The sequence below is a fragment of the Aspergillus terreus genome, genomic scaffold (genome assembly GCF_000149615.1).
Source record: "Aspergillus terreus NIH2624 scaffold_7 genomic scaffold, whole genome shotgun sequence".
NCBI lineage: Eukaryota > Fungi > Ascomycota > Eurotiomycetes > Eurotiales > Aspergillaceae > Aspergillus > Aspergillus terreus.
The window spans coordinates 1244709-1258781 of NT_165930.1; the positions used below are offsets into that span (position 1 = coordinate 1244709).

A 14073-nucleotide genomic window follows, 5' to 3' on the forward strand; every position below is an offset into this window, starting at 1 on the left:
TGTGGGCAGCGTGCGGTAGATCAGACCCAGGGCTATGATCTACCTACCTGAGGGTGCAGGCGAATTGGTCCATGCTGCGGATACAATAAACGGTTTATGCACGACCCTTGCGTCTCAGTAATGTAGCCGGTATGCAGAGCTAAAGCTGTTATGCTATCTCAGAGAGACAGTGCCTGTAACTCCAATAATATCGACGCGGAATGTGTTCGCGCGAGACACAAGTCGCATCACCTATCTCCTTAACTGAATGTTTGAGTTTTTTTTCTCTCCAAGTGGCTATTTATTTGAGTTCATAAGTCAAGTCTGAGGCTTCCGGGATCTGGAATGGGCAATGGGAACCTGGAAGTGGTCAATGCTGTTGGCTTCGTACACTGACCTCATGCGCATATATATATACACTAGCCTCTCTCTAAATAACACCACTACACCACTACACCACTACTCCTTACCACCATCCTTTTCATGCCTTGCCAAAATCTCTTCCCTTCCAAGACAACAAAACCAACTTTCATCGGACCAGAAGAAAAGGTCTCGGACAGGTTCCGAGAACCAAATCTTATCAATCAACGCCCCGCTGCAGCGTTAGTCCACTCTGGGAAGCTTCCAAGGTCCAATTCTTCAATTCTTCCACTCGTGGCCATCCACTGCCCCCATGCCGAGCCTTTTACGTCTTTTATTCGGAAATCGGCCGCATTAGAACAAACAAAATACCAGCTATCTCCCGTCTGACCACGGTCACTCTACCCAATGAAGGAATTAGTGGGATCGGAATTCCCTCTCGAGGGGTTATCTGATCCGAAGTCAATTGGGCCTCCAATTCCGACCACGGAGACACGCGTTCCATCATGCCATATATAACGAGCCTCCCCAGCGGGGTTCTGAGATCTTTTTTTCTGTCTAGTGGACGGACACCAGCTCAATGCACACCATGCCGTCCAACGAACCTGTCCCAAAGACGGATCTGGAAGTTACTGAGGAGCCGGCGATTCCCAGTAAAGATAAGCAAGATGACGATTCGGTCGACAGCAGAAAGCCCCCGCCGCTGCTGGCCAAATTGCTTGCGGTGTTCCTCATCTCGTGTATCAGCTTCGCATCGCACTGGAGTTCGGGTGTTACGGGGGCCATGAAGAGCACACTGAAAAAGGTTTTACGAATCGATATGGTTTGGATGACGGGTGGCTGATAATCGACAAGGACCTTCACATTTCCAATACCCAGTTTTCTCTTCTCGAGGCTAGTGAGGACTTCATGGCGACGCTGTTGCTTCTTCCGAGCGGTGTTATCACAGATCGGGTGGGAGGCGCTGGTATGTCTCACCTGGTCCCCTATTTCCCCGCCTCCTACTGCTTATACTGAGTGCTTTATCCGCCAGCAATGATCATCTCCGGTACGGCCGTTTATACCCTTGGATCGATTCTCGTCGCCGCCGCAACGACAGTCCGATCGTTCAATTTCATGATTGGTGGACGCGTCATTCTCGCCTTGGGAGATATTGCGACCCAGATCGCCCAATACAAGATGTTCTCTTCTTGGTTCCCGCCGAGTAGAGGGTTTGCGTCCACTCTCGGGTTTGAACTGGCCATTGGAAAGGTACGTCGATCCCATGGAACCATCGAGGACCAGGAGCTCATATGCATCAGATTGGTGGCTTCGTTGGCAAATCGACAGCAAATGTCATCTCCAAGGTAAGAATGGCCGACTGAATATTCCAGACCCATTCTGACAGGATAGAACACTGGAAACTTTGCGTGGGTATTCTGGACCTCTGTGTTCATGAATCTCTTTGGGAACGCTGCTACCGTGGTGTTCTGGGCATTCAACAGATACTGCAACAACCACTATCGAGGACGCCAGGATACGGCTACAGGCGAGACTCTCACGGAGAAAAATAAGAAGTTTGAGTTTCGGAAGATCTTCCAACTTCCATGGATGTTTTGGTCGGTCATGGCGTTTTCCATATTCCAGACTAGTACCGCGCTGGTCTTCAGCCAGAACTCCACCGAGCTGGCGGAGAAGCGATTCAATGTCAGCTCAATCACGGCAGGCTGGTACAGTGCTCTGGCTCAATACGCTGGTAAGGAATATCAATCCTATTGTGCGATGCGTGCTTATGCAAGCCAATTGGCAGGTTTCTTTTTGGTGCCGTTTCTGGGTATCTTCATCGATATCTTCGGACATCGCGCCACAGTCAGTAAGTATATTCTCCAGCATAGCCATTTAAAGGTCGAAAGCTAACTAGTGTAGTGTTGGTCTGCGGAACGGGCGTGTTCCTCAGCATGGTTCTCGTAAACTTTGCCAGTACCTCTGCTGGGACCGCTGCGTCCTTTGGCATCTATGCTATCGCAAGCACCCTGGGGCCAACCTCAATCATTGACAGCATCCGGACGACATTATGGAACCAGTCAGTCTTTGGATCCGCTTATGCACTGAAGGTCACCATGAATAATGCGTATGTCTCAGCAAACCTACACGGAAGGTAACGACTAACAAAACTACAGCATGAGCATCATCATCCGAATCATCACAGGAGCCCTCCAAGACGCGGATAATGACTCCTACCGCCGAGTGGTGAGGGTATACCTCTTCCTCGCGGTGGGATCTGTAGTCGTCGGTCTGGCCATCTTTGTGGGAGCCCAGTTCAGTCCCAACCTGGCTCCGTTGCAGTGGACGCGAAAGCAACGCATCATAAGAGGTGGTGAACTCTTTGCCCTTCTTCGCGAAAAGCACCTTGTGACTCATGAACGACGGAGCTGGTGGATTTCGATATGCTGTTTCAGTTTCCTTATGCTCCTGACTCTGGGAAGCTGGGCTGCATATATTTGGGGCGCGGTGACTGGACACAATTCGTAGTCGTTGAAAACATACGCCATAAAAGTACTTTTTGATTAATCCACGGCAACATTCATATTGAAAACATCTCAGGTCACCTTGAAGGGGACATGACGTAGGGGTAAAGGATTGTCTCGTCCTGACCTTGATTTCCACTCTCAACTTCACCTCACAGATCACTTCACCATCTCTATTTCCTTTCCATCTCTCCATCCACTCGCAATCTTCTCTCCTCTATTCGCACGCCTCCTCCATTCACACGCCTCCTCTATCCATACGAATCTGACCGGACAGATTATCTCCAATTTCTCAACGATGAACCTGCCACTAGAGCTGATCATTCTCATCATCAACTTCGTGATCCCACCGAACCCACCTATCGCGTTTCCAGCTTCGGATCCAGTTACGAAAACCTTGCTCAGCCTGACCCGCGTTTCTAAATCGATCTCCAAAGTCGCGAAAGGTCTTCTCTTGAAGCACTGTCTGCATTGATGGAGAAGACCGTCTCCGTATGATCAGCTTGAATAATCGTGGACGCATTTCAGCACCCAACCTCATTCTCAGTCTGTGTAAGGAGGATTGGGAAGATGAGCCTTTCATAGCTCGGTTCTTCACAACGCTATCTAAGAAGATGAGAAGCTCCCTCACACGATTTGTCCTCTGTACCTGCGATATGTGGGATTGCTCTAATGGAGTTAAACTTCATGAATGGCTCCTTCGGAGGGCACTTGCTCGCCTCACAAAGATCGAAGACTTCTGTTCCATCGATTGCGACATCAGCTGCATTCCCGAATCCCTGCAATCCGCCACCAAAAGAACGCCTCGTTGGATCAATCTTCGCAGGCTTGCGTTGGCTGAGTCCGAGCTCGCTTGCGACAAATTCGTGGAAACGCTTTCCCAGCTTCCAAATTTGACACACCTTGTCCTCGTCGATCCTATTATTCCAGAACCATCGGGCTCTTCTGACGATGAGTTATCAGACAGCGATAGCCAAGTCATTCTTCCTCGTTTGCAACGTCTGGTTCTCGCGGTGCACGATGATGATTACGAAGCGCTCGTCGACTGGCTATGCGAACAGGACAATTTCTTAGGGTGGTTATGGCATGCTAGGCAGGGTAGCTCACATCTGGCCCAACGGCCAGGATGCATATATATTCTTCGACTGTACTCTAGCGGGGGGCAAAGATACCGATCTTGGGACACGAGAAAATGGTTTCTTCGTCATGCTGCGGCTGGGGATATATGGGACCTGGAAGAAGGAACCTATTATCTGTGAGGTTGATGGGGTCTGGCGCATCAAGGACGGTCAAAGGGAGTTATTTCGTGGTGGGGTTGAGGTCGGAGCAGACATGATCGTGCATTCCTCAACAGTAGCCCGTCGTCTCATAGCACTTGAGGTATACAATGACAGAGCTAGATTGATTTGAAAAATCAAACCTTTTCCATGCGGGTTTGGCTAGTTAAACTGGGTAATTAAATCAATTATTGTTTCACTAGTCGACTGCTGGATCATCTGCCAAAGAAATGATGGGGGGAGTTCCAGCTCCTTCTCTATACTTGCTGTCCTGTCCCATCAACATTCGGGATAGACTAGCTACCTCACCACACATCTAAATCATCGATTCATATTAGAAAGTGGCCAGCGACTGCGCTAGGCATGGCATTAGGGCATGTCCACTAAGATCACATCACACAATGACGTGCCCCCTCATATCTGTCGAACTATGCTTCGGGCTCGGTCCCTTCAAGAACGAAGAGTCTGGGATAGAATGCACGCTCGTATCCACCTCTTTCTGCTGATATGTCATACTCAGCTCAACCGTCCGATTTATCCTCATAGTGCTACCAGCGTCGCGGCGGATCAGTTCCACATCGTCTTCGAAATCATTTCCTGGCCCCGGCTGTGGTGCGTTGCCAGTTCCGACACTGCCGAGACGTCTGCTGACGTTTCCTGACGCGTTCGAGCCGGAGTTTGCGATCATGTGTGATAGGAAGCGACGGAAGGACGGCAGACAATCGCAGATAATAACTAGGGTGGTTTCCGCGTTCCTGGCGTGGCGTGAGTATGGCTTCTGCAATTATAGCGCGGGAGAACTCACGCCCAGAGGATGGGAACCGCCATATGGTAGGATTGATCTGACCGATGGAAAAGATCACCGAAGGCGATTGCACGGAATATGCTGGTGATTATCGTGCTGTGTGTTGTATTCGGTCAGCCACAAGCATTACAGAGATAGGGTAGGTGTGCATACATGCAACCCAGAAAGAACATCACCAATGCTCCAACCTTAACAAACAATGGCATTTGCAACTGGCGGATGAGGGGAATCGGAATCAAGACCATCATAAGGTCAGTGGAAGCATTTAACACCGAACTGGTGAACATGATGCCAAGACGACTGATACACTGCCCCTGGCCGACCTCCGGGTTCCATGCCAGGGCCACTGGTTTGCAGCCGAAGATGTACAGGAGAACCAAGACCGGGGTGGGAACAACGATGACAATGGCGATGGCTAAGACTGACACTCTCCAGATGGTGCCGAAGGGGTTGAGGCGATAATAGAGGGTTATCATGCTCATTTTGGCCATGCACATCGTTGGAATGAAAACCGACACAATAGCGAGAAGTGCCTAAGTCGGTTAGCGATCGTGTACAAGCATGTAAACTGTGTCAGATAACATTACCACTGTGAGAGTATCCATGTCTTTCTGAGTGAGATCGGCTTCATGGTGCCCAAGCCCTGCATTTCGGAAACTCCCTATACCAAGGCGAAGAAATCTAATCAGCGAATGCAGATACTGCAGCGAGGGAAAGGTCACAAACAGGTATATAGTGCATATAGCCCAACGGCAAAGACCTAGCATCGAGTAAGTGTCCAACTCGCCTGTGTACATCTCTAGGCCACTTACCCATGAGCAAATACTGAGAACTGGTGTCGTTAGCTATTGATCCGCCAAATACCCGGGAAAAAGCTTACTATTTTGCGCTCCAAAGTCGCGCATAATACGCACGCTCGTATAGGTATGAACGGTCACCGCGGCCGTACTGGCGATCATGCCAAATATGACCAGCGCATCGCTTATCGTCTCGAAATCATCATGAGAAAGACTGCGCCGAGTCCGGAGTTGAGGCATCAGGGCTATGAGGTTTCTTGGGATAAAGAAACGACATAGATGAATCTGTCTGGATGAAAAGCCAGGGAGGAAGAATCGTCAAGGACATATGGCAGCTATGTTGAGGATGGTGATCTATGCGTTAGTACTATTAGAAAGCGAACTAGAGGCATGCTGGTTTCACGCTGGAATAGCAGTGGGTCAATGCGGAACCTTTCCACCAGCCTGATGGCTTGGTCGGTTCATCCTCGGAGAATTATTCCTGAGGAACGGTCAGCACAAGCAAGTCAGCGCCAGGCGGGCAAATGGTGATAGACACAATTAGTAGATCGATCCACCTGCTCTTGTAAGCGCGCACTATGTAGAATACATGAGGTTCCCCTAAAAACAGCCATCGGACCTCATGAACAGTTTCTGCACCAGTTCCGAAGGTGGCAAGCCATAGTTGGTCTACTATAGAACTATAGGGCGAGACGATCACGACAGGGATTAACGGAAATACGCCGGATTGGTCCACTATCCCTAGACATCTCTTAGCTAACTGAAGATTTATCTGCATAATTATGCATTGTGCTATGGTTAGTTATCCTATTGTCTTCTACTAAGCAACATCAAGAGACAGTCCGACTCGCTACTTATCCTTGACATATCGACATATTGGCGAACCTGGTAGACGGCTAATAGATATTTCTGTTAGCATGGTCTGAATCTAGCAGATTTGCCGGTGTATACGAGTCAGAATACTGGGGCTGAAGTGCCCAATAGTGGGTAGTACCATTTCTTCTTGTGCCAATCGTGTACATATCCCTCCGAGGTGAATGGCATGCTAGATGTATGAATTTCTCTTCCACTAGTCGAGCTAGGTCAATTTCCAGCTCACTGGTTTGGTGGAAGGCAGTTCCGTGATATAATCTCGGAGCCTTATAATAATGCCCAATCCTGGCCATACTTCCGTAGATATACGGAGCAAGGCGAATTGAATTAGCGTTGCACATCTGCTTTGCGTATATTGGCAACCAACGGTCGACTAATCCACCCTACGCAGCATAATTAACTTAGCTCTATCTACATATGAGACTGCACTATGCCAATTAGGGAAGCATCGTCGAGTATGCCATAATGGGCGAAAATCGTACTCCGTACACTTCGGCGGTGCCGAAGCCGGTAAAAAAGTCCCCTCGCCGAACCTCAGCCATCGGAGTAGCCCGCCATTTTCTTCTATCTCGGATGGGGGCCCAGACTTCCCGCATGATCAGATACCCTGCCGCGCCGTTGGCAGATACGTACAGGTACTCCGTAAGCTTGGACTCCAAGGTCGGACCCGCCCGTCATCACTGCTTGGAAGTTACCTTCTGCACCGTATTCGACTGCTAACTATTGGACAGCCCTGCTCGAGCCCCCCCCTTTACCTATTCCTATCGGGCCCAGGAGAACGGAGAACCAGATCCCGATGCTGCAGCACGGATTGCAGCAAAGTGGACCAGAAGCTTCGTCACCATGTCAGTCGGGGGTTCCTCGGAGCCTGTCAGCGCGTTAGTTCTGTGATGCGCTGCAGTCCAGAGTGAGACAGGGGCTTAGTTCGTAGATCATCCCCCCTGCATCCGTAGAGTAACTACTCCGGAGTACCTGGACTCCGTACTAAAGTCGATCAGGCAAGGTTTCGGTCCGGGCTGCGAGGCCCGCAATTTAGGGTTTAGATCCCTGCACATGGCGTAATCCACCCGCTCCGATGGACCAGTAAAACTCACTTCGGGGGGTTTTCCGGCCGGATAAGCTTCACTCTATTTACCTCGAACTGGCCACGGCTTGGCATGATACGCTGCTGGCTTTGACCTGGAGATCGCGATGTATGCCGTGTTGAGTAAAGCTGGATCCAATTGGAAAGAGAGTGATGCGAAATAACTCTCTGAATCGCCGCATTATCCCAGTCCATCGGTCGGGCCTCCCGGACGCCACCCGGACGCCACCCGCCTATTTTGTACAGGTACATCTCCTAGCTGTTGAGTCCAGCCTTTCCGGTGACCCGTCCACCAGGAGTGAGGGACTGCAGCTACCCCAAAATGGAGAAGAGAGGGCGGTAGGTGGCCCCCTATTATTGGAGAGAGTCCGACCGTTTGCTATGTCGATCGGACATGGATGCGCACGTGAGTGATATTCTTCTGGAGAGCTTGGGTGCTCATCTCTCCTGTACAGTGACGCACATTCTTGCGGATTAGTAACCACGGACACAAGACACCCCATATGGTTCGGGGCTGTTTCGTTCAAATTCATCAACAAGAGTTTGTTTCCTTACCCCGAGTAGTCAACGGTCGTCGGAGCCGGTAACCTTCCGAGGCGGGAAGATCAGTACCTGTTCAGATCGGGGGGTGAGCCCAGTGGGTCTACCAAACGTTGGATTTGATTTCGGAATCCTTGCGCCAAAAGGACGATCCTGTCGGCCCCAAGCGGTGCCATAATGCACCGCAGCGATGGTAATCTGCAGCTGAGGTAAGCCACGTGGAGTTGCTAACTGCAATGTAGGCAGGTCGACCCCTGAATACACGTGGAAGTTCAGTCCCAGAAAATTGAGGATCAGTTCAGCTCCTGAACTTGACTGAAACGAACTTGTTTCTATTCCTTCAATGGCTTTGAGATCTCAACGGAAACCCACATACCAATGGTGCGCATCACAGAAAGAGTGTCCACGGGACAGGCTATCAAGCTAACAATCGACTCTCGTGACAGATATCACCCAGCAGACAGCCCGACAATTTCTCGTGATCAGCCTAGATGACCCATCACATCGACGATACCACTTACACCGTACACCAAGGCAGAATAACTGCATATGTCCAGTCCTAACGACCATCCCGCTCCACCTCTGAGCAGAGCAAGAACGCGACGATCGACGTAGACTTATCAAAGGCCTGGTTTCTCGCTGCGTTGTACGACTTTGTGTCAGCCCGCCAAATGGACTATTTACTACTCCTGAAAAGCACTGCCTGAATTTGGTATGGATACACCTGATCTTCTCGGAGGGGCCGTGAAAACAATCGCTTCATGCAGGTGCCTCCAGCCTCGTCCAGCCTCCGCCCGCTCTGACCAACCTCATACCATACAAGGAGTAGCTCTCTTGACCCCAAATCTTTGAGATAGGACAACGAACTGAGCAGCCATCATTGCGTACCGCAAGGATATCCCATTCTTTTCCACGAACGCCTTATGAACGTGCTCCTTTGTCCGCTGCCAATCCACAAAGCCCAGCGCTTCTATATTTTCCTGCGAGGTGAGACGGCCAATCAACTGATGCAGCGGACCATTCTCTTGAAACCGAGTTGGCCCTAGATACGGCTTCTTCTTGCGCTTGTATATCTCGTCTGTGACGAAGGGTCGAACCGCTTCCCGCAAGACATGCTTCTCTACCACCGTCTTATTCGTTGGCGAATACTTGATCTTCACGCTCGGTGGAAGGCCGTTGGCGTACTCGGTCAAGTGGTGGTCCAGGAACGGCGGTCGAGTTTCGACATGATGAACCATGTCGACATTATCCCCAAGATAGCGGAGTAGGAAAGTCCGAAAATAACCGGTCGTCCAGATATACTCCGCTGCGTGAAGGGGGTGCCAGCGATTCGCGATCGCATAGCGCGTTCTTCCATCTAGGCTCTCCATAATGCCGGTCTCGGGTGCGGTTGCAGTGTGCGCGTTCGTCCACTGTGCGAAAGGTAAAGCACCTAGGAGCAGGGTACGGCTGAACATAGTCGTGTTGTTCAACATCCGCCGTGCGGACTCGGGCAGTTTCCGCTTCGTAAATTCCACTCCAGCCGTCCCACTATCTCCTTGGAGGACTTGCAGCGCCTCCTTGCGTTCGGCATCAGACAGCAGGCCCGATGGCCACGAGGGGTCGGGCTCAAGGAAGTACTGTCTGGTCAGATCCGCGTATCCGCCAAAATGCTCGTCGGATCCCTCTCCTAAGAAAACTCGTGAGCGGAAACAACATGGAGGCTCAAAAGAAGTATCCGTACCTGTAAGGATGACCTTGATCCCGTGCGCTTTGGCAGTCTCCGCCATGGCAAGTCTCCCAATGCCGTTGATATCGGGCAGGGGAATTTCACTATGCCACACAAGATCCTCAAACCTGGCTACCATGGCATTTTCGTCTATCGGGACAGGGTGAAAATCGACGCCGAGCCACTCCGCGGTACGTTGGGCGATATCTGGTGAACCTCAGTCATCAAGGCCGTTGCATATAGAGGTAACGTCTTCCTACCGGACTCATCCACTCCACTATCCTTGTCAAACTGCACTGTGAAGCATTTGATGCGCGACAGGATCTGGCTGTCATCGTTTCCCAGACGCGCGCCTTCTTCTTTCACAAGATGCACAACCATCCCTGCCACCGCTGATGAGTCAATGCCCCCACTGAGATAAATTCCCAGGGGTACATCGGCTCGAAGTCGCAGACGGATTGCCTCCATGAGACGTTCCCTTACTCCTGCGATCATTTCCGCTTCGGATCGGTGATCTACCGTGTTCTAGGATGTTGTTAGATGTCTGGCCAACAAGTATGTCCTGACACTTTATACCTTGTCGGGATATTCGGCGTCCCAGAATACACCATCCTCGATGTTTCTAAAGCTTCTGCTGATGATGTAGTGCCCTGGTTGAACCTAGAAACGCTCAGTACACGAATGGAGACGATAAGACATCTACCAACCGTTTTGACATCCTTGAAGAACGTGCCGGAGCCGTACGTCCAGCTATATTCCCGGAAGCTCTGCACATCCCATTCAGGCTCCCATCCGAATGCCTTGAAGCACTTCATCTCCGTTGCAACAATAAGTCTGTTGTTGATGACCGTATGGTACAGCGATTTGACTCCGAACCGATCCCTTGCAGCAATAAGGACTTTGCGCCGCGCATCCCATAGGACAAGGGCAAATTCTCCACGCAGATAGGAGAGAAAGGAAAGGCCGTAGTGCCTGTACAATGCAAGAACGGTCTCGCAATCGCTGTGGCTTTTGAAATCATACTCATCACCAAGGAGCTTACGATAATGCTCATAGTCGTACAGCTCTCCATTGACGACGGCATGGACGTCGTCTTGATCATCGTGGAACGGCTGGTTAGCCTCCGGGCTGAGATCGATAATGGACAGTCTGACATGTCCTAGGTCTGGAGGAGCAAGGTATTAGTCATGAAAGTCGGGACGAGATAATGGTGGACTTACGAACTCTCCCGTCAGCACTCGCCCACTCGCCTCGTGCATCAGGCCCACGATGTTGAATCACGTCCAAGCTGTCGCTGAGTTGTTTGTGCAGGGCCACGTTCTCCTGCTCAGTTGGCGTGGGAGAACCCTGCAGGGTAATAAGTGCACAGATACCACACATAGTGTTCGCAATGTCTCGTGAGAACAGTGAGATGTCTTGGTCTCAGACTGCTGCAATATACGGCAGGAATGTTTCTTATATACAGAAGCGATCTGCATGATCGGAAATCGGCATTCAGAGTTTTCTACTGTGCCGTCTGCGATATTAGCCTACAACATGCGTACAGCACCGTGAGTCAGCTTCCTTCGGTGGAGTTGACGTCCTAAAGCCGACACGAATTCGGACCGGAAGGTAGATGGCCTCGTGATCTTTTTATCCGGGCCATCTGTCACTGTCAGACCTCAAGATGGAAATGCTTGGCGAGCCCAAGCTATCACGATCTAATTCAAGATCTAGGTGTTTGGCTTTGCTATTTTGGGACGCATTGGCGATACATCGATGACCCGAGGAATCCCGACTGTCCGCCTGACGCTTACGGCGTCCTCCATACGATCGTCTCTGCTCCTCATGGTCTTATAAAGGAGCCCCCCGGCCCCCACCTTTATCTCAACAATGTTAGGAAGTGCTTGGCTTATGGGTAAAATCCTTCTATATTAAGCCCTAACTCTCATGGAGCAGAATGATCGGATATCTGATCTAATAGGTGTAGCGAGATCCCCAAGCGGAGACGGAATCCTACGGCTTGTTCATTGCCGTGTCGTCATCGTGGGCCAGAGTCAGCATCCTCCCACTGAGGCGACGAACAGGGCGTCCAGTCGCGAACAGCCGGTCGACTTCCTCCAATGACAGGCCCTTTAATTCGGGGACATAGAAGTAGGCCACGGCCACAGACACGAACGTGATACCCCCGTAGAGGAATCCCACTTTGCCCCCGAGATTGGCGTAAGGTGCGTTAGTCAGGTAGGGGACGGTAAAGGAGACGATGAAGGTGGTGATGACGGAGATAGATACCGCCAGGTTGCTGGTCTTTTCCTTCACTCGGCTGTTGGAGACTTCTCCCAGCACAATGTACGAGCTGTCTAACTTAGCGTGATGGTCACTCAAACGTTCGCAGCAAACTTACATCGGCGCCCATGAGAGCCCGTAAAATCCGAACGCGATCATCATAGACGCCGCCATTGCGTTCTTTTGAGACTCGCTTGGGTGGGGTGTAGTGGCTAGCCCGCCTAGCGCTATAAGGAAGGACGCCATGAGGAAGCTTCCGACTAGTAGCAGAGGCCTAATAGCCGGGATTTGAGCATACGATGAAGAGTGGGTGGGAGATTCTCATACCTGCGGCCAAGACTGTCGACGTATGTAAAAGTGATCATATTGCAGATCATGCTGACTATATTTTGAAGGACATTGAGAAGAAAGGGGTCGCCAATCTTCTGTGATTTGTAGAAGGACACGCTGTACTGCGACACAAATGCCTGGCCGGTGATTTGCTGAAAGAACATGACCAGAATTGCAATCCATGTCCTGGTCTGTATCAATTAGCAAGACATCATGGAAATGGCGTTGATAAACACACCCGATTTGCATCATCGAAAAGCTCTTTCCATCGCCCTTTGGATTCGTTGCTGTGGTCATGTTGCAAGTTTCGGATCTCTTCTGAGATCATCGGATCGTCCGCCTCCTTATTGCGGAGCCTGGATAAGCAGTGCAGTGCTTGCTCTAGACGCCCCTTAGAGACGAGCCTGTAACATCAGCAAGTAAAAGATGAGCATGGTAGTATATGTCGACTCACCATCGCGGAGACTCTGGCATAAACGGTAAGAGTCCCAACATAAAAGCTGGCACAACGAACTGGAGACCTTGAATATATTAACAAGAGAGCCTCGATGAAGAGTAGGGTCATTACCAACGGGAATCTGCCACGCAGCATCTGTATCCATATGGCTTGTTCCTAGGTTGACCAGGGAGGAGATGACCTGCCCGAGCAGAATCTGAAATTGTATAGTCGACGAGATCATCCCCCGCAAAGACGGCGGGGAGCATTCAGACTGGTAGATCGGGGTGACTACGATGCAAAACCCCGTCATTGCGAAGTTGATGATCCGGCCCAGGGTAAACTGGGCGGCGGTGGTAGCCGACGTTTGCAGCGTAACGCCGCTGATGTTCTCTCGTTAGCTTTCTTGGTGTGTCTGGGGTCTTAGTCGATGCTTACATCAAACATATACAGGCCATGACGGCCACCGCAACGCGTCGCCCGTATTTCTCTGCAATGGGTCCGCAGGTCAAGGCTCCCTACATGGGTTAGAGCAAAAGGTCATATACGTATCCTAGGGGTATACGCACGATTAGTTTCCCAATAAACGGTAGCGAGTTCATGAGAGATGCAAGGTAACTGGGCAACGCCCAGGTCTCGCTGGTCCGGTCATAGTGGCCAAATCGTTTGGCAAACGCTACATGTATATTAGCTGTAAGGGTGGGCAATGATCGTGAATGGAGTATAACTCACGGGTCAGAGCCTGTACTCCAGCAAAAGATCCTGAGACAATTAGTTTAGTCAGAGAATAGTAACAAGACACTGTAGACGTACCCACGTCATATCCAAAGTTGAGCGTAGCCAGCGAGAGATATCTGTTGGCACAGTCAGATTCTCAAGGCGTGCAGTCATCGATCTATATGGGCATACATTGTGAGGAAGAACACTGTTGGGGTGAAAAGCGATAGACGCTTGGTGAAGGACAGCTTTCCGGCATCAGCCATGATCGTTTAGACGGGATAAATTAAAAGGAATGCAAGTCCAAAATCTCACTCCTGCACATCGCGTGGCTTTATATCGCAGATGCTTGTTACATGAGTGGCCGTATACATCTTACTGTTGTCACGAGCAAT

General features: G+C 50.6%; 4 protein-coding genes across 4 annotated transcripts; 1 reads left to right on the top strand and 3 right to left on the bottom strand.

Moving 5' to 3' along the window:
• Positions 1 to 928: 928 nt before the first annotated feature.
• ATEG_05371 (putative MFS transporter) lies at positions 929 to 2850 on the top strand (the record flags this gene model as incomplete). The annotated part of the gene is made up of 6 exons (XM_001214549.1): positions 929 to 1162; positions 1195 to 1306; positions 1373 to 1590; positions 1732 to 2191; positions 2245 to 2449; positions 2499 to 2850. The coding sequence occupies 6 exons, from the start codon at positions 929 to 931 to the stop codon at positions 2848 to 2850; spliced, it is 1581 nt and encodes a 526-aa protein (XP_001214549.1).
• Positions 2851 to 4517: 1667 nt separating this feature from the next.
• ATEG_05372 (uncharacterized protein) lies at positions 4518 to 5410 on the bottom strand (the record flags this gene model as incomplete). Its single annotated transcript, XM_001214550.1, has 3 exons — positions 4518 to 4878; positions 4929 to 5024; positions 5082 to 5410. The coding sequence occupies 3 exons, from the start codon at positions 5408 to 5410 to the stop codon at positions 4518 to 4520; spliced, it is 786 nt and encodes a 261-aa protein (XP_001214550.1).
• Positions 5411 to 8781: 3371 nt separating this feature from the next.
• On the bottom strand, positions 8782 to 11310 carry ATEG_05373 (asparagine synthetase B family protein; the record flags this gene model as incomplete). Its single annotated transcript, XM_001214551.1, has 5 exons — positions 8782 to 8874; positions 9038 to 10137; positions 10191 to 10445; positions 10634 to 11089; positions 11151 to 11310. The coding sequence occupies 5 exons, from the start codon at positions 11308 to 11310 to the stop codon at positions 8782 to 8784; spliced, it is 2064 nt and encodes a 687-aa protein (XP_001214551.1).
• Positions 11311 to 11925: 615 nt separating this feature from the next.
• Positions 11926 to 13419, bottom strand: ATEG_05374 (uncharacterized protein; the record flags this gene model as incomplete). The annotated part of the gene is made up of 6 exons (XM_001214552.1): positions 11926 to 12265; positions 12314 to 12416; positions 12494 to 12716; positions 12764 to 12906; positions 12980 to 13344; positions 13400 to 13419. 6 exons carry the CDS (start codon positions 13417 to 13419, stop codon positions 11926 to 11928), a joined length of 1194 nt encoding a protein of 397 aa, XP_001214552.1.
• Positions 13420 to 14073: the final 654 nt, after the last annotated feature.